Source organism: Cyanistes caeruleus, chromosome 15 (genome assembly GCF_971803275.1).
Source record: "Cyanistes caeruleus chromosome 15, bCyaCae1.hap1.1, whole genome shotgun sequence".
NCBI classification, from domain to species: Eukaryota; Metazoa; Chordata; class Aves; order Passeriformes; family Paridae; genus Cyanistes; species Cyanistes caeruleus.
Window position 1 is genome coordinate 1,296,276 of NC_141715.1, and position 19,701 is coordinate 1,315,976.

Consider the following 19,701-nt stretch of genomic DNA (forward strand, 5'->3'; position numbering starts at 1 on the left):
TGGCAGAGAAAATACACACATTTCACGTGCCATTCCTTCCCCACCTCCACACCAAGCAGATCTTTGCATCTCCTTGTTCCAGGAACTGCTTTTATTACATCTGGTGTCCCTCTTCTACAGTTTGATTTATTCCTGAGTTGCTCAGCACTAAGTTGGCTCTTCTTAATCAAACAACATTGATGGAAAAGTGGGAAAATGAGACTGGGTTGGTAACAGCTGTGATTTTCTCAAATCCTGGAATAAGCCACATTTCTCTTATTGATTCCTTCCAGAACCAGAAGAAAAATGTGGAAAACACTTCAAAATCTGAACTTCTACTGAAGTGTTGTTTTACTCCAGCTGTTTCCCTCCTAAACAATGGGAAAGCATCAGGGGCCAAAAAGCTCCTAAAAAATGGCAGATTGGCTCAGTTGGTCAGATCAGGGTGCTGGTAACACCAGGTTTGTGGGTTCAGTCCCTGTATGGGCTTAAGAGTTGGGCTTGATACTTTGTGGATTCCTTCCAACTCAGAACATTCTGTGATCTGGACATTTGTTTATTTTTTAAAACTTGATTTTTAACCAAAGTTTGCCTTTTCCAATGGCTCAGACTGGTAATGTGCACAGGTCACTCTCAGGGTGCTTGAAAGCTCAGTGACTGGGTAGGAGCCAACTTTCCAAAATTCTGCTTCCTCGGGCACAAAGTGCTCCTGCAAAATCTCCTTTTGAAAAGAATTTGCATCCAGGAGTAATGCAGGATCCTGGCTGTCCCTGTGGCTCCCCTGGTGGCTCCAGGAGCAGCAGGATTTGTCTGACAGCCAGGTGAGCTCACCTGTGCTGGGCCACAGCACCATCCAGTGCTGGCTCCCAGGGACAAAGCTGCAGCTTCAAAGGCAGGAGGGAAAAGGAACCAAAACACCTCAGCTCTCCCCACATCAGGATCACAGGATCACAGGCTGATTTGGGTTGGAAGGAGCCTAAAGATGCTCCATTTCCAACCCCCTGATGCAAAGTCTGGGTGCATAATATGGATTTTGAAGCTGAAAGGGAATCTGTGGGGTTTCTGTTGATCTCAAACCCATCAATCTGCATTTCTGCTGAGCTTTTCTACCTGTGATCTGTACTCAGAGCCTGTTTATACCGTGTTTTGGAGGGGATTTTTAATCTGCTCTGTTGCCACCCAGCATTGTTTGCAAGCCAGGGCTCGCTAGGACTCTTTGGCCAGAGCATTTGAACCTCCTGAGTCCCAACCTGTGGCTGCCTCCCCCTCCTCTCCCAGAATAAAACCTTGCAGGTTATTGGTACTCCCTGCTGTTCTCTGCTGAGCCAAGGCCAAACCCTGGTTCTGTTTTCCCTCCCTTCCTCAGAGGTGGAAAGCAGCTCAGGGAAGGTGTTTGGGCTGTGTGTCCGTGCCTGAAGGAGGAATTCCTCCAGGGAAGCAGGGAATGAAGCCCTGCAGTGGCTGTTAGCCATGGAATGATGCTCACAGGGGTGGGAGCAGCAGGAGAGGTTTGTCCAGCCCCTGTGGGTAAGGACTGGGAAAAAGCAGGAGCACACAGGGATGGGAGCAGCAGGGAGAGGTTTCCCACCCCTCCAGCCAGGATTGATTCCATGGGGTCAGCACAGCACCAGGCTCAGGAAGCAGCTCTGTGCCCCTCCTGCACTGCCAAGCCCAGCAGAGCACACGAGGCTGCAGATCTGCCCATCCTGGGAATGGGAATCCCAGCAGAGCAAGACCCAGGGAATGCTGCAATCCTCCAGTGCTAATTTAGGGTCTTGTTTGAGAAAAAAATCCTCCTCCTGCAGCAATGGCTTTGTTCTGAGAGGTTTGGTTTTGTCTGGTCAGTGCCTGCTCTTTTAAGTCATTGTGACCTACATACAGAGAGGATCCAAATAAAAAATTAAAGAGAAAGAGCTCTCTGTGACACTGCCTGGCTGAGCCAACCCTGCAGCTCTGTGGCCTCTGGATTATTTTTTCACACAGGGCCAGATATGAGTTTATATAAATTCTGTATGGTTGGGTTCTTCTCTTCATTTTCATATGAATGTTTAAATATCCCTCTTCAAGGAAAAATGTAGAGTTTACCCACTGAGGGTGAAGGGATGGACACACCCTTGCTAGAGCTGTTATCCTGATAAAATAAAGAAAGATCTGGCCTGGAGCTGTGCCTGTGAATGAAGCCCAGGGCTGAGCACAGGAGCCGTTCTGGGAGCTGCCACCTCAGCTACCCTGAGCCCCAGGTTCCTGTGCCAACCCAGGGCACAACCCAGGCTTAAATCATTTTCCCCAGGACATTTTGATGAGGTTTGGATGGCACAAGGAATTACTCTGGAGATGTGGAATCCAAGCCCTGCTCTAACTCCCATTTGCCGTTCTGGGAGCTGCCACCTCAGCTACCCTGAGCCCCAGGTTCCTGTGCCAACCCAGGGCACAACCCAGGCTTAAATCATTTTCCCCAGGACACTTTGATGAGGTTTGGATGGCACAAGGAATTACTCTGGAGATGTGGAATCCAAGCCCTGCTCTAACTCCCATTTAAATCAGGATTACTGGGACCATGACTCCCGCTGACTGCTCATTAAGCTGGGTGAGATCAGTCTGGGACCTGCCCAGGGGCTGCAAACCGATTTCATACCGCAAAGATCTGCTCCACCTGGAATAACCCAAGCCCTGAGCTGAAGGAGAGCTGGGCTGCAATCCCTGCAGCACCTGAGAAACAAACGAACTCCCAGGGCCCGAGCTGATGCTCCTGCAGCAGGGGCTGCACAAAGAAGCTCCCCCAGCCTGGCACCTTGCCCTGCTCCCAGAGAACAACTGGCATTTCAGCCCAGCCGAGGGAAGCAGCTGGCTGGGGGTGAAGGAAGAAGCAAATTAGAGTTTATGGGGATCAAAGAAGCCCACATCACTCCTTGTGCTTGGGGCTGTGAGGCCAGCTCGCATCCACCTCTGCTGCTGATTGGTTTTTTGACAGGAATTGCTCCCCAAACAGTCATGTTCAGTGATTATTTGTCTCCTTCCCTCTTCCCCTGATTACAGCCAGACTGGGACATCCCTGATCCGCATAGAAATGAATATTTGAAAAGGCAGGGCTGTCCTCCAAGGGCCCTGTGTGCCATTAGGCCTCCAGATTTACTGCCCCACCAGAGGCCAGGGGGTAATGAGGCAGCAGCAATGGGCTGGAGTCAGGAGAAAGGAGCTCAGAGAAAGGGATTTGCCTTGGCACATTCCTGACTGCAAATTAAAATTATCACCGAGGTCCTGCCTCTGCACGAGGCATTTTCAGCTGATTCTGTAGCCCCACTGCAGAGCCTGCTGTGCAGCGAGCAGCTCCTGTTGACTCAGCAGTGTCCCGTGTTTTGCCTGTGCTGATGGGCAGCAAGCGCCACCATCCAAAAGCAGAGCACATTGAAACAGGACTTTGGCTGTGTCACTGCGGTGGATGAGGTTCTGCTGTTCCCTGGCTCTGCAGGAGAGGTTTTCCCTCGGAGCTGAGCTCTGTCTGCTCCCTGTGGGCCCTGCCAGGAGCACAGATTCGCCCAGGGCTCCGGGGGAGGCACCGGCACTGATGGCAATCTGTGCAGCCAGGCTGATCCAGCTGCAGCAGGAATGCTGATGAACGCCAGGAATTGCATCCTCCCCGTGGAAAACACATCCCAGCCCCGGCACCTCAGCTCAGTCCTGCAGCCACCTCTGCAATCCAACATCTCCAGCCTGGGCTCGCTGGGCACCTTCTCTGCAGGTCTGTGCTGCTTAACGCTCGGAACTGACTCATGCTTCCCCTCATTTGGGAACATTCGAGAACTTCCTTTGGCCTGACCACATCTGACTCACCCCGGGTGACTTCAGAAATTCGAATCAAATTGAGATTGGCAGAGAAAAAGCAAAACTAAAGTCAAATTGTAACTACTGATGTGACAAAGTATTCCTGCCTCCAGTCTGCAGGCAGAGGAGGATTTATCGGGTCTGTCACTGGGCCAAGCCTGCATGCACCAGCCAATCTGATTTGATTCTGAGGGGAAGATATCATGAGTATCAGGAATCCCTTTTATATTAAATTTATCCCCTAGAGGAAAACCCTTTGCAATGGCAAAAAATTCCCTGTACCACAGAGATAAAGATTCCCAAAGGCCGCTCACACACGGCAGTGAATCCGTGGTGAACACGCAGAGAAACAGTTTCACGTTCCCCAGATACAACGTCCTGGAGAACAGGGTTTTCACTGCAAAGAGCTATTTTGTTTGAGGAGCTTACACAAGCATTTAAACCTTTCCCATTTCATGCAGGAGACAGTTGCCAAGTCTGTTCTGTGCCTGCAAGCACGGATGAGTACAGAGGATGCTTTGTGAGGACTGATTGTATTCCATTTTTACCAAATTTTAAACAGCGCTGATTTTTACTTCTTTCATTCTTCATCTCAGCGAGGACAAGAGATTTTCTCCTTCTTCCTCTGTTCCTTCCTACACTGGGGAAGGAACTTTTGGCTGCTTTTATGCAGAATCCTGACTGAGAATTCTCCATTCTCATTAAGGGATAACTTGATTCAATCCTGGCAATTCTTTTGGGATCCAACCCCTCACCTTGCACTGTGTGATTCACCAAGGGAATTTCCTACAGAAATGTGTCCCTTGACAGGTGCAGCATGAAATTCCAGATCTCAGAACATTTTTGGCATTCTGAGGGATGACAAAGCAGAACAAACAGAGCACCCCAGATATGTCCTGGACTGAAGCACTGGAGGTGGAGAAGGAGCAGCAAAGCAAAGCAATGGGGGGGCTCTGGTATGAATTCTCCAGTGCAAACCTCAGAAACACAAGGGATGAACCCTGTGAGAAGGGCAGATTGCTTGCAAACAGCAGCTGTAATTCTCAACCTTTTCCTCAGTACAAATACAATGACATGGGTACAGTTCATTTGTTTCTCTTACCATCTTCCATCCCTTTTTATTCCAGAAATTAGGCTGAGCCTAACTGGAGGAAGCCTACAATCTTGCAGCAGAGCAGTCATTACTGGCTGCTTCCTTTTCGGCATCAAGTACCTCTGTTGTGGTTTCATTTCTGTATTTTCTAAACTAGTATGAACAGTGCCTGGAGAATGCATTTTTTAGAGCATTTCTCAATGTTTTGGAAGCCTTACCTTGCCTACTACCAAGAGAAACAACCACACACTTCCAACCAGTTGTTCCAGTGAACAGAAATAAATTCAAGTTGGCAAAGGTATCTTTTCCCAGCAGAGTTTGTGTTGCTTAGCACGGTGGTTTCAGCAGCAGTGGGGAAAGAACTGTTAAAAATGAAATATTATCCAGCTCCAGCAGCACATGCTGGGCACTACAGCTTGGGCCCTGCTCTGTGATAAACCCCACATGGGGGATTAGATTAGGGGAATAGACAGAAATGCAAAGTAGCTACACCAACACATTTCCTCACGAGGGTGGTGGCACAGTCGTTGAAGGCTTGAATTTTTATTTTTGTTATTTACTGAAGGGTGAGTGGGGAGAGTTTCACTGGGCCGGCTCTAGAAAGAGGGTCAAAGGCAAGATCCAGCACCTGATCCCAGGGAATGCAGTTAAAAGCATAAACAGTGCTTTGCAAATCATCATGAGTGGTTCTAATTACATTCATCTTCTGCCTTTGGAGCTGCTCACGGACAGATGTGCAAGAGTCACAGCTGAGTGACCCCTGACAGAGATGTTCTCATTCCTGCCCTTTGTCACTTTGAGGACTTGTCTGTGACAGGACCAAGGAAAAGGACTTTTTAGAGTTTCTATTCTGATCGCATCACTCCAACTCTACACTCCCTAAAACTCTTGACAAGCAACATTTACTATCTTTTTGCATAGATCAACACATGTCCTTATCAAATCTCTCACGTCAGTCAGCTCTGCCGTGGGTTTGTGGAGCGGCTGCCAGTCACTCACTCTGCCATTGCAAATCCCAGTGGTTTATTGATTCCAGAATCAGAGCCACAGCCTGTTTTGTTCTGGAGGTGATGGGATGTTTTTAACATGGCCTGAATTAGAGTCTCTGAATGAGGGCAATACAATTTCCCAACCACTGACAATCCCGGGAGGGTAACAGAGCAAACTCTTGGTGCGATGAATTCTTTCTCTTGCTGTGCAAGCCCCTTGCAAATTGGGTTGCTCAGAGTCAGAATTTACAGTATGTAAATTCTCAGTAATGTCTCAGTAACTCTTCATTTAAGGAGAGAAATTGGTTTGTAATTTATGGAATAACTTGATGATCTGAAAGACCAATTCTCTGGTCCCTGTGTCATTGTCAAGGATAACATCTAGCACTTACACAACACTTCATCCTCAAGTTGTTTTTGAACCTTCACTATAATTAAACCACATCACTCTTGTGTGAATGAAATGTTATTGTCCATTTTCCACAGCCAGCAGAGCTGAGGCTCCAGTAAGTGCCAAAGAGAAGGACACGGTGTCACAGGCAGTTGGCAGCTGCTCCTTCAGCTCGGGAAGTACAAAGGATCCAAATGATTACCAGTCAATTCTGCTTCCTCCATTGTCCTGTCTCCTTGAGCTCTGTCAGCAACAAACCTCCATGAGAACACACTGTGTAGGATTCCCACTCCTCTAATTAAGGTGTTTTACCCTTCCTGCTATTCCTGTTTGAAATTGGATCCATCTCCAGGGACCACAGGTGAGGAAAGGTCACACCTCAGCAGCTGGACACTCTTGATGTGAACAGAGCTTGGCTGCAGATGTAGAATAACCTCAGAAACACCACAAAGAACAAAAAAGTTGCTCTGACATATTTATGGCTAAAGAGACTTCTGTAATTTCTCAGAAGACTTTTATGAGAAATTCTCTATTAATTACCAAGCTGCCTTATCTACAGCTGAGTTTGGCCTCCCAATCTGTCCTGGCTGCATTTGCTCTGAATGGAGAAATCCATGGAGACAGAGTGTGGATGCCCCAGCACCTGCAGCTGCACAGGCTGCAGAGGAAGGCAGAAACCAGCCAGATTTCGAGATAAAGCAGGAAGTACCTTCAGACTCCATTTCCTCACAATTACGAAGTGAGATGTCAGCAGTGAGACAGTGCCAGTACTTCACCCCAAGGACTCACAGTCACCCTTTTTTTTTAAAGCAAATCCCAACTATGGAAATCCATTTCAATCAATTCTCCATACAGACATTAGATAAAGCCCCACTCATTGACTTCATCTCTTGTTCACAAGAAATGCAGCACATAATTGACTTTTCAGATTGCAGGGCAGAATTCTGGGACACGTGTGCCTGCAGTGAGATTTCCCAAATCCTTTAATGCTCATTCCTAAACCCCACAAAATGAGCTCCATGTTCATAGGGCCACAGAAATCAGTTACCAACATTTCAGGAAGGACTGATGATTTTCTTACCCCAAACTAACTTTCTGTAATAATTCACTAACAAATTTCAATCCAGCTTAAATATAATTAACAATTGTTGTAAGAACATTAGTTTCCTAACCTGTTAGAGGAGCAGTGAGTCTGCAGCACACAACTAAGAGCGAGATTTACTTTCAGTTTATTTGCCTGTGTCCCTCTGCATTGCCCATGTGCATTGGTTACACTTTTTTCTTTTTAACTTAGAAAGCCTTGAACACTCCCCAGCAGCAGATCATGCCTTGAAAACGCTGACTGCTGGATTTATTAGCACTGTGTAGAGCTGTGAACACTAAACCTGGCTCGGGGAGGGTTTGGTGGCCCTGCCCAGGCTCACAGGAAGCCGCTGTTGCTGCAGCTGGGTTGAGCTGGGCAGCAGAGCTGTGAGGATATAAACCAGATATAATCCAGTGAGGATATAAACCAGATATAATCCAGTGAGGATATAAATCAGATATAATCCAGTGAGGATATAAATCAGATATAATCCAGTGAGGATATAAACCTCAGCCAGGAATGTGGGGAGTCCCAAAGCCTCAGTGGGGCTGGTGGAACTCCAGACTGAGAACATCCTCTCTAAAGTTCCTCCACCCCACTGCAGGTATCGGGAGAGGGATCTGCTATCCCAAAACCTGTCCCTGTAAATGCACACACTCCTTCAGAGCCCTGTGTGCCCACATGGACATGGATCAGCTGCAGCAAGGACAGCACAGGGACCTCTGCAGCTCCTTGGATCCTGCAGCACCACAAATTCCAGCCACTGGGCAACTCCCAGGGCCAGCTCCTTGTGGGGCCTGCTCACACAGCTGCTCCCAAGGAAGCTGAGGGAAGCTGAAATCAGGGATTTGGCTTCACTGGAACCCTGATTTGTGTCCATTTATGAATATTACTCCTTAGAGCCTTGCACTGGGTGCTGGCTCTTCCATGGCAGTGCATTTCCAGGGAACTTGATGCCCAGAGAGTGATGTTCCCACTGCCCAGCATCTAAAAACTCATTAGTTATCACCTGAAGTACTCAGACCTGCTGGGACTGCTCACACTTCCAGTGGAGTTTCAAATCAATATCACTAAAGCTGAGTTCAAAGGTTCCTCTGCCCAGATCCGTCTCATGTCCCAGCTTTGTCCCAGACAATTCCTTCCCTGTGGGTGCTGTGCACACAGCCCCAGCTGGATCTGCTGCTTCCCCACATCCCCTCACTCTCCCCCCACCCAAACTCACAGCTTCCCCAGCTGCTCATCCCAACAATTTACTGCAACACATCTTTATGGAGCTCGGCATTTTTCCTGCCTTCATTTTAATTGTTTTATTCCCTCCGGTTGTCTCCGTTCCTCTCTGTAATTTATCGTTTCTTCTCTCCACTTCTGTCCTTCCTGCCACTTGCTGAACACAGAGAGACTTGTTTTAATTTACAGAGAGTGTGGTAGTGCAATCTGTTTCATTAACTTAATTAGTTTTATTTTGGCAGTTTCTAAAGGTTCTAGGATAGAAAAAAAGACTCCAACCATGCAAACACTCTGCAGACCAGCCACTGTAAGGCAAATCCTGTCAAGGAGATTAGAGGTTAGATTTGAAATAAATAGAAATTAAATGGTGATCAAAGGTATTTGGGATGGTAAAAAAAAATATATAGTGAGGGCTTTTTTGTTAAATTTACAAGTTCCATCCTGCACCCACATGCCTGTGTTGGCGAGGTCGAATGTAAGTTACCTATGGTATTTCTGTGGGGCATTATTCTGAGATATAAATGTCCTTATTTGCCTTTATTTAAAAGCACACACAGCACCTTTCAACATTCAAAGGAGCTGTTTATGTTTTATTTTGATCCCTCAGTAGAGTCAAGCACATAATCCGCTGTTACTGCAGTGAAGCAGAGAACAAGCCATCCACCCACTCTGTTCCCTATGGAGAGCAGGAATTGCTGGGGATGTAAAACACAACAATTTGCATTTAAATGGCCACTGTCCTCCACAAGCAACACCTGCTGAAAAGGTGCGCTCCAGCAGAAGACTGGCAAGAGGAAATCTTCTATTTTATGCCCATCCTTTCCATAAGCCTGAGCTTAACACAACAAAGAGCCTGCTGGGCTGAGCTGTTGGATCTGAGCATCCCATCAGCTCCAGGGCTGAGTGGTTTTAGTTTCTCTCTGTTTTAGTCGGGAATTCCTTGTAGGCTCAGGATTTAGGGCCTCGTTCTCTGCTCAGCAATCACAGGGAACAGGGCCTGAGTGTCCTGAGCACAGAGGAAATATCATCACAAAATAAAACCTCTCCCCTCTGTCGGGAAGGCCGTGACCCTTCAGGCTTCCCTGGAAGGTGGCTGAACTCGGCTTTTGCAAACTTCTGAGTGCAAGGGCCCGTGAATCTTGTGAGGCACAGAATCACAGAGAAGCTGTAGGGAAGGGAATTATTAACTCCTTTTCTCCCCTTTCCACTCCATGTTTTCCACCTTTGCCTGATGTGCCCAGTTCATGGTGCTTTGGAAATGCCGATTTACCTCACAGAAAGCACCGGTCCCTCTGCCTTCCCCACATCAGGGGAGGGCAACAGGAGGGTCAGACCTGATCTGTGGTGACAGGGACAGGACCAGGGAAGGGCTGGAGCTGGGCCAGGGGAGGTTTGGGTTGGATTTTGGGAAAGGTTCTTCCCCCAGAGGGTGCTGGCACTGCCCAGGCTCCCCAGGGAATGGTCCCACCCCCGAGGCTGCCAGAGCTCCAGGAGAGCTTGGACAGCGCTCCAGGGATGGAGCTGGGATTGTTTGGGGTCTGTGCAGGACCAGGAGTTGAACTGGATGATCCTGTGGGTCCCTTCCAACTCAGCATATTCTGTGATCTTCCCTCTCCGCAATGCCATCCCCCCAGTGCTCCTCCAGCACGGGCACCACAGGCTCCCCTGCTCGCACTGTACAACGCAGGTGACAGCACCGGGCTGTGCCTCGCGGGGGAACCGCTCCAGGGCGATCCCAGGAGCTGCCACCCGGGCACCCTGAGGAGCGACACGATCCCTCTGAGAGGCGAGGCGACCCGGCCCCGCCATGGCCGCCCTCCCGCCCTCGCCATCTTCCCCCGTGCGCTCCCGGCCCCGCTTCCCGCCCCGCGACAGGCACTGCGCTCCGCCAATCACCGGAGTCTCTCGGGAGCGACGCCACCCTCCGCCAATCAGAAAGCGGAGCAGCCCCACCAGCCCCTCCCCTCCCCTCCCCAGCGGCCTATAAAGCGCCAAACCACGCCCCCTCTTCCCCTTCCCGGCTCTGCACTGAATGAAGCCCCCGCTGGCCAACGAGAAGTTCCCGCGGGGCCGGATAGACAGGTACACCGACCAATAGGAATGCAGCATTTCGGCGCGTCGGCCAATAGGACGCCGCCTGCGGGCGCGGGGGGCGGGCCCTCCCTCCCCGCGGGCCGTGGCCGTCGCTCCCGCTGCTGGAGGGAGGCGGCGGAGAAAATGGCGGCCATGGCTGCGGAGGCGGCGGCAACTGCGGCGGTGCCGGGGGACGGCGGGGCCGGCGAGGCCGAGCCCGAGATGGAGCCGATCCCGGGCAGCGAGGCCGGCGCGGACCCTCTACCCGCCGTCAGCGAGGCCGTGGAGTCGGCGGTGCCGGATGGCGAGGAGGCCGACGGCGGCAAGGCCGAGGAGCCGCCGCCGGTGCAGCGCGCCCGGAGCCCCGGCGGGACTCGCGAGCCGGACGCGGGAAGGACGGAGGAGCCGCCGAGCAGCCCTGGGGTGGAATCGCCGCGGGCCGAGCCCCGCGCAGCGCCCAGCCCGGGCTGCTCGGAGCCGCCGCAGCCCTGTCCGCCGCCCGAGCCGGCCCGGGAGCCGCCGCAGCCCTGCCCGCCGGCTGCCGGGGGCTCCGCGGGGCCCGGGGAGGAGCCGCCCCGGCCGGAGGAGGAGGAGCCGGATGCTGCCGCCGCCGCCGCGGTGGAGCCCGAGCCGGCGGTGCCCGCGGCCCCGGGCGGAGGGGAGGCGGAGGCGCCGGCGCTGCTGCCCGGCTCCGAGGTGCGGGTCACCCTGGACCACATCATCGAGGACGCCCTGGTGGTCTCGTTCCGGCTGGGAGAGAAGCTTTTTTCCGGGGTCCTCATGGACCTCTCGAAAAGGTGAGAGCTCGGGGGGAGCCGAGCCCGAGCCCCCACCCAGCGCCGAGCACCGGCAGCGCTCCCGGAGCCGCCGGGGGCGGGATGGGGGCGGCCCCGCCGGGACCCTCGTGGGCTCTGCAGCTTCCCTTCCCTCCCATCCCATCGCTTCCCGTTCCATCCCAGCCCTCCTTGGCCCCCGTCCGCTCCGGGCCAAGCAGCTCCTGCCCCCGCGTCCTCCCCGGGGAGCGGAGCAGCAGCTCCCGGGCATCCTCTTCCTCCTCCTCCTCCTCCTCGACCCCCCTCCCGCCCGGGGAATGGGAAAACGGGGGAGCCGGGAGAGGGGCGAGCACCCGGGCACAGCCTTTGGGCTTGGCCGGGGTTCCCAGGGCCCGCAGCAGCATCCCCGTGTGCCGGGAGAAGCAGCCGAGCGCAGAGCTTGGCGTTTATTCCCTGCTTTGTACAGAACAGCCCCACAGATCCGATTGCCCTGTTCGTTCGGGCTTACATTGCCTAGGTAACCTTCTTTCTCACTACGTACTATTTTCCAAAATAATGGTTTTCCTGCTAGGCCGTTGCAGTTATTAATTAGTTCTGATTGCTCCTTGTATGCGATGAACTGGGTGAAGTTTGATGGTTCTTAAATATCCTCGTGGATGGGGGGATTTTTACATATCTCTGAATAACTTAGCAGACAGAAGGACTTGGGGTTTGCTTTTTTTCACTGCCTTTCAATAGTGAGAAGCTCTTGGGAGACCAGAAATTATAGTATCTTACAAACAATCTAGGTTTTATTGGCAGGTGAAAATACTTCTTCGTCGTCGTGGGTTTTTTTCTAGACATGTAAGGACTCAGCAAGTTCATGAGAGAAAAGTGAAATTTAAGCAAGGTTATTTTTTAAAATAATTGGTATGCAAAATATGCAGCACTTTTTCCCCCCAGATTTAAGCAGTGTGTGGACACATGCCTTTTATCGCTCCTTTTATGTTGTTAGTAGCTGTTCAGCAACTTCCTGGAATATTAATATTGTCAGTGGTTCCTAAAAGGAAAATTGTGGGGACCAGCACTTCTGTCTTGGGCCTCAGTTCGTGATTGGGGTTTGACACAAAAGGCCTTTCCTGAACCCCAAGTTTTGGATAATGTCATGGAATGACTTTTTCAGTCTGTCACTTGATGAGGTGTGAAATGCTGAGCAAATCTCCAGCCTCTTGTAGGGTGAAACAGCATCTCAGAGCAGGGCAGGAGGTGACACAAATGAAGTGTAATCCTGGGTAACACACATTCTTTTGTAGGTTTGAACTTGTCCCAGCAGAATGCCATGGCTACCCTGGGCAGGAGTGCAGGAAAATACCAACTTCTCCTTTTCTCCTGAAAGGGATCCTGCCTTCCTAAACACACTCTGGCCACCAAGATCCCACATTTTCGCAGGTTCTCGTGCACTGAGGAGCCTCTGGCATGCAGCAGATCTGCAGCCCTTTGCAGCAGAAGTCAGTTTGCAGGCTGGCCTTGGTGGAAGCATCTCCAACCTCCCTGGGTCCAGGCCCAGCTCCTGGGACAAAGCTTTGCAGTGGGAATTGTGGAAAAGCCATGCAGGGAGGCTGGGGCTGTTCCTCCCAGGTTCTCTTGGCAGTGGAGCTATTTATTCCTTCAGAGGTGCTTTTACATGGGATTCCTGGAGGGGAAATTTAAATTTTCAAGGCCAAGCTCTGCAGAGGGCCTGGACAAGAAGAACTGAGTTTTGAGACATAAGGTCTGTCATATTTGGCTGGTGACGACAGAACGTTGGTAGATAACAGGAGTCTTTATCAGATGTCTCAGAGCAGGAAATGCAGTGGAAAAGAAGCTCTAGAAATAGTCCAAGAACTTCTTACCTCTAAGAAGTTGAAACATTATTAAAAAATGTGTTGCCTGTATGTCCAACAGTTCCATTTTACCACTTCTGTGGTGACTAACAGGTGGTATTGTCTAGGTGTCAGCTTTTCCTTATGTCTGTTTATTTTTGTTTGGTGTAGCAGCACCTGGACTTGCAGAACATGAATATTTCTCATGAACTTCCTTCTGTATCTGTGGCAGGCCCTGGAATTCTTGTCCTAAGTTTTTCCACTGGACCAAAAAGAAAAAAAGAAGGGCAGGGTTAAATGAAAACCACCTAAATCCCATTCATTTACATGACAACACTGGGATTTGCAGCATGGGAGATGGGTGCTTGCTGAATCTGTCTCATTCAAATGCATGGGAATCATCTCCCAAACTTTCCTAATGCCAGAGGGATCAATATTTTTAAGACTGACAGTTCTTACTAAGTAAGTGTCAATTTGTATTAGAATTTACTCATTCAGTAGCTTCCAAAAGTACCTGTGTTCGCTGCAGGTGCTAATGCTGTGTTGGATGATCAGAGGGAAATCATTCCTGTTCCTTTTTGGATCTTGATTTCTCTTTCCCTTCTGCACCCTCCAGAGCAGTGAAGGTGCTGCTTCCATACAGTACTGAGAAGAATAAGTTTAAGTGACTGTTTTAAAAACCTGCTCACTGTGTTCTTTTTTGTCTTCTCGACTCATGTTCTGAAAGACTTTAACTTCACAATGAAAGAAAAGCAAAAAATTCTCATATATTTATGATTCTAAAGGGTTTTTTTTCGCTGTTTTATCTTACTGCTTTTTCCATTGTTGAGGTGATGCCCTGACTTTGCATTTTATTCTGTGTGACTCTAATATGAAGTCAGTGATATTTGTGTGAAGGGCCTGATTCCCTCTCCCACCCCCCATAAATGGGATATATTTATCCCTTTAGGAGTTTATACCACTAGCCCCTGGGTGCTGGGTGAGCTTTATTCCTACATTTATTTGAGGTATGGAAGCATTTCCCTGTCTGTACCTGTCTCCTGTGCCTGCTGCCCAGGAAGTTTTGAAAATCAGCAGAAAATAGGAGCCCACTTGTCCTGAGTGCCAAATCCATTTGTTATGCAGTAAATCCTCACCTGGAGAGGAGCATGTCCCCACTTGGGTCACTCTGAAGGCTCACTGCACAAATTAAGGATATATTCCTGCTGTTGAACTCCACTGGTGCTGCTGCCATCACCTTTAAGCCCTTTCCTGCTGCAAGGGGGAGGTTCTGGGGATTCCTGGGGTGATGATGGGGTCCTGAGGGGAGCCAGGGAAAGCAGAATCCCTCACACAGGGAGGAGAAATGGTTGGGAAAAACTCAACACATCCAGGGCTGATCCCACAGCCTGGGCAGCAGGAAAGGAGGGGGATCCTGCCCTGCTCAGGTGAGACCTCACCTGCTCCAGAGGAGGCACCGAGTTGCTGAGGGGACTGGAAGGAGCAGCCTCCCCATGGAGATGGGCTGGGGGAGCTGGGAATGCTCATTCTGGAGAGGAGGAAGGTTGTGTGGAGACCTCACAGCACCTTCCAGGGTCTGAATGGGCTACAGGGAGGCTGGAGAGGGAACTTCATCAGGAACTGGAGGGACAGGACAAGGGGAATGGCTCCCAGTGGCAGAGGGCAGGGCTGGGTGGGATTTTGGGCAGGAATTGTTCCCTGGCAGGGTGGGCAGGCCCTGGCACAGGTGCCCAGAGCAGCTGGGGCTGCCCCTGGATCCCTGGCAGTGCCCAAGGCCAGGCTGGACGGGGTTTGGAGCAGCCTGGGACAGTGGGAGGTGTCCCTGCCGTGGCAGGGGTGGCACTGGATGGGATTTCAGGTCCTTCCAACCCAAAGATTCTGATTCTGTGGGGTTTAAAGTCTCTGTGAGCTGCCTGTAGCTGGCATTTGCTCAGGGGACAAAAGATATTCATCCCACCTCGGAGTAAATCCTGCACTGCACCTGGAGGAAGTAGGTGGGAGGGAAATACCTGAGAAGTGTAGTATTTGTAAATCTTAAAATACAGGATTAAGAAGTTGTGGTTTTAGTTTGTTCTTCCGGAGAAAGGATAATTATTTCTGTGTGGGTTTTTTTTTTTTTTTTTTTAACCTTCCCAAAGATTGGGGAGGAGGGGGATTAAATTTATGTTCTGTTGTTTTGCCAACAGTCAAGACTTGGCCTTTTTATTGTTTTATCATTTAACTGAAATTTTCCTTCTAATCCTGCAGATGTGAAGGACATGTGTCTTGTCTTTTTCTCTAAACCAGTTCCCTCTTGACTTTTGTGTGTTCATAATAGTTCTTGAGTGAGAGAGGAAGAGCAAAAAGTTGTTTTGTGACCCAAGAGCCTCTAGTTAGATATCCAGGAGATGTGCAGTGTGTTCCCAGTAGACATATGTTTGAAATTATGTCTTTATTGAGCTTTTGTTATGGAAGATAAGGAAGGACTTCCTGTACCAAGGTGTGCATGAGCTGTATGATGAAAATAAACTTTTATAGGCAATTTGCAATTCTTACAATCCCAGAAGCAGTTTGCAGGTACAGACTCTTGAATGCTGTGCTTTTCCCAGTCTGTTAATTCAGCTTCTACTGCAAAAGAATGATGTGAGAAGGAAACAGCAGAAGCCTCACTTGAAAAAAATGTGGAACATCTTTCCCTGCTCTTTCATTTAATAACCAGGGACAGCATGTGCTCATCCTTGTCTGGGGAAGGACTGGATTTTGTAGGAGGCCTGGTGCTGTGTGATGCACATTCTCAGCAGTAAAGAAGTGTCTGTGACTCAGGGCTGTGTGTTTTAGTTGATTTTATTTTAAAATTTGCACTCAGTTCCCAAGGTGTCCCCACACCTCGTCACCTGCCCTCTTCAGAGTTTCTCAGGAGCCCAGAGGAGCTGGGTGAAATTCTAGCATTTAAGGAGCAGCCCCAACACTTCTTTGACATTTGTTTTAATACCCCCAGAAGGTGGGAAGCTCAGGTGTGATGGAAATGTGGTTAAGAGGGTAATTCAGGTGTCTTTTGCTTGTGACTGACAGAAGTTTTATTGAAGGTGTCAAATGTAGCCTCACTTAGAGAGTAGAGTTAGAACTGGGCTCTGGATTGGGCCTCAAACTCCTTTCCTGAAGGAATCCGTGCTCCTCAGCTGTTCTTTGTTGGTCTGGGAGGTGACAGGTGATGGTTGATCTGTCCTTCCTTATGGAATTCTCTGTATTCCAGCAGCATGGCTTGTCCTGACTTTCTTAGGTTTGCTTGGCTTGGTTCAAGGTGTTGGGGCAGGGGTGAAATTCTCAGACTGCATTCAGTTCATTTTCTGTTGTGGGACTGATGAATCTTGGCCATCCTGGCACTTCATCCATTATTTAATGGTATCATTCTCTTCCATATGTCCTGGGTCTGGCATATGGATGTTCTTGAAGAGTATATTCAAGGTATAATCCTTCAAAATTCATCCCAGCAAATGTATCAGTGAAGTGTCTGCTTCAAAATGCAACTCACAGCTAATAATGGCAACAGATGTAAAAATTAAAAGATATTTCTGTTTAAAGAGACCTTCAGCTTTATAGATGTGCCAGGAAAATTATGGTGGTGAATGGAAAGCCTAACCTCAGAGCATCCTGTCTTTATGTTGTGCTGTTCCAAAGAGTCACACTGCAGTCCTTAGCTGTGGGTTCAGAGCTGTCAGTGAAATGTGCATTTTCTAGGCTACTTAGCCTGGTGTTACATTGCTCAGGGGGTGAATAAACCATGGAGCTGATTGTTTGGCTTCTGGGAATGCTTTTTTCCGGAAGGTGCCTGCACTTAAAGCCATATATTCCATCTTGTGCTTTATCACACCAAGTAAATCCTTCATTAAAAATAGGTTGTTGCATAATCTGTGTTTTCAATGCAGGTTATTTTGAGGAGTTCTGCAAAACTTTGTGTTCAAATAGCTATGATCTAACTGTGTATTACATGGAATGTTATAATTTAAACCCTCAGTTTAGATGCATGAAATACATATCCATAGTTCTTTTGGCATATTATTATACTCCTGGAACTTCCATCCATGCAATAAAAATGGCTTCAGCTGTTGCTTGTCCTGGCTTTTGCAGAACACCAAGGATGAACTTGGCTACAAGAGCAGAAAAGGTACCAGGACATTTCTGCACTGCCTTGGTGGTGAAGATGGGTTTTGATCAGTCATTTACCACAGACTTAACACTTTAACACAAGTTTCTCAGCTTTGTTGATGTCAGTTCAATGTGTCCAAAGACAAATGGGAAATAAATAGTTCTGAACCTGCCCAGTGCCTTCACTCCTTTGGCAGAACAAGGGGATTTTAATTTCTCTCTATTTTAGTAGAGAAGTCAGACATGGGAGGCTAAAGATGAGAACTTAAAACTTTAGGTACTATCGTAGAACACTTTGCCCCAGGGAGTGTTGTTTATGTACTTTGTTTATGTACACACGGTCCTGAGTTAAAAAGGGATTTGTTCCTTATCTCTCATGGTTATTTCTGAAAAAATACTCTGTAACTGTTCTGTTTTGCATATAAATTGAGCAGTGAGATGCATTCATTGTAGTAATTCTGCTGCAGGATTTAGATTTGAAAAAAAGTGGCTTTACTTTCCTTAAGTACTTAAGTTTATATGTCTGTAGTACAAAACTGTCTGGCTTTAAATGAAAGTTTTGGGTTTGGTACCCAAACTGGCTTTTGGATGCCATGGCTGCCTATTAATTAACTTGCAGCTGGCAAACTGGAAATGAAGCCTCCCTGTTTTTACCCTGATTCTGTCTCTGCACACCTTGATCAATTGAAAGTTCCTCTCAGTGTAAATATCTGCACTGCCAGAGTTGATCAGGCTCTTAGTGCAGTGTAGGTCCTGCTTTCCTGTGATTTCTGTCTCCAGTGAAAATGTACTTTACAGTGGCTTCTACAGCAGAAGTGCAATCAGATCCTGCTGATTGCCCTGGTTACTCGAAAAACCTCTGAGAAATGAGTTTTGTACAACATCACACCCATCCTCTCTTTGAGGTGCATTTTCAAGGCAAATGAGAGCTGGGACACCTTTGCAGGAGAGGGACTGGCACCATGGAAAACTGGCTGGGATTTCCATAGGTAGGAAGCAGCAGGGCACTGCTTCCCAGCACTCCTTGGATTGAGGGTGAAATACCTATTTCTGAGTCTGCCTTTTCTAACACTTCACTTTTAGATCCCCTGTCAGTGAATCTTGCCATTCCTTGGAGTGTGAGGGTCTGAGGCAGAAGTGTTACACGAGTCAGGAGTGGGCTGGGCAGGGAGCAGCTGGAACTTGGGCACCAGGGAATTTTTATTTTAAGCAAACAGTAATTGCAGTATATCTTTACTTTCATCCAGAAAAGCCTATTCTTGAAATCTTGTGGGGTGAGGTGATATTTGGGATCAGTGTGTCTTAAAAAAATTATTTTGTTGGAATAAAGACAAGTCAATTCCTTGTAGAACTTAACCATGAAATGTGTGCTGAGAGGAGCATGTTGGGAGTGTCACTGTGGGGTAACTGGAACGGTTTCTCTTCCATTCTCATTCCAGTGACTGACTGGGGGATCAGTAAATGTCATGATACAACTGAGCTGTGTGTTGTGGGAGTTTTTAAATTTTGTTTTCTATAGATGCCCTTTAGTCTTCCTTCATCTCTGTGGCAGATGAACCAAATGCTTTTGCAGCTTTTCTAGCTACTAACCCAGCTAACTACTCCAGCCTTGCAGTTGGTGTGACAAGAATTACTGTGGCTGTATGAGGAGTATTTATCTTCAAGGTCCACCAACTGGGTGTTTGAAAATAGGGCTTGAAATTCTGGTACATGCAATAAACACTTGTGCTTGCTGCAGGACTAATTAGATGCTGTGTCATGCCTTGTCCTGAAGAGGTTTAAGCTCACATCTTCATTCTGCTGCTTCTCTTAGGAAAAATAAATCCCCTTTTCCTTACCTTATTTTTTGTCTTTATTCTTTCGTGTAACCTTTACTGCTTCATTTGCAAGTTTTTCAGCCATTGTTTTATCTTCTTTGTTTTCATTCTCCAGTTGCTGGAGAGCTTGATTAGCCAGGGAGGAAACAGAGATAATCAAAAACTGTTTATAGATCCAGTCTGCTGTTGGGTGAGGCCAAGAGAAGACACAATACACTGAGCTGTTGGAAATAATGATCAGTCTTTTGGCTTACCAGTTGTATTTTGTCCTGCAGGTAGATTATCCTGACTAATTGCATGTTTGTATTAACACATCATTTACAGGGGTAGTGCTGTACATAACTGGCACAATATCCATGAATGTTCTTTACTTCCTCAGTTCATGAATTTGTAGGTGCACAGGGGTGGGAGAGTCTGGTTTATTTTTTAAACTGCCTTTCGTGAGGAGAGCTGCACTCTGGATTTGTTTTGTGTCTTACTAAAGCAG

At 48.4% G+C, this 19,701-nt stretch overlaps 1 protein-coding gene across 4 annotated transcripts in view; it reads left to right on the forward strand.

The window, feature by feature from the left end:
• Positions 1-19,701, forward strand: part of PWWP2A (PWWP domain containing 2A) — a 55,544-nt gene that overhangs the window by 21,095 nt on the left and 14,748 nt on the right. The window contains exon 1 of one of the 4 annotated variants that reach the window (XM_086852047.1): positions 10,775-11,455. The exons of the other annotated variants lie outside the window; for them this stretch is intronic. Within the exon in view, the coding sequence (XP_086708173.1) occupies positions 10,803-11,455 (653 nt within the window). The 5' untranslated portion in view covers positions 10,775-10,802. Of the gene's footprint in view, positions 1-10,774; positions 11,456-19,701 lie in introns of those variants that run through there. 4 annotated transcript variants of the gene reach the window in all.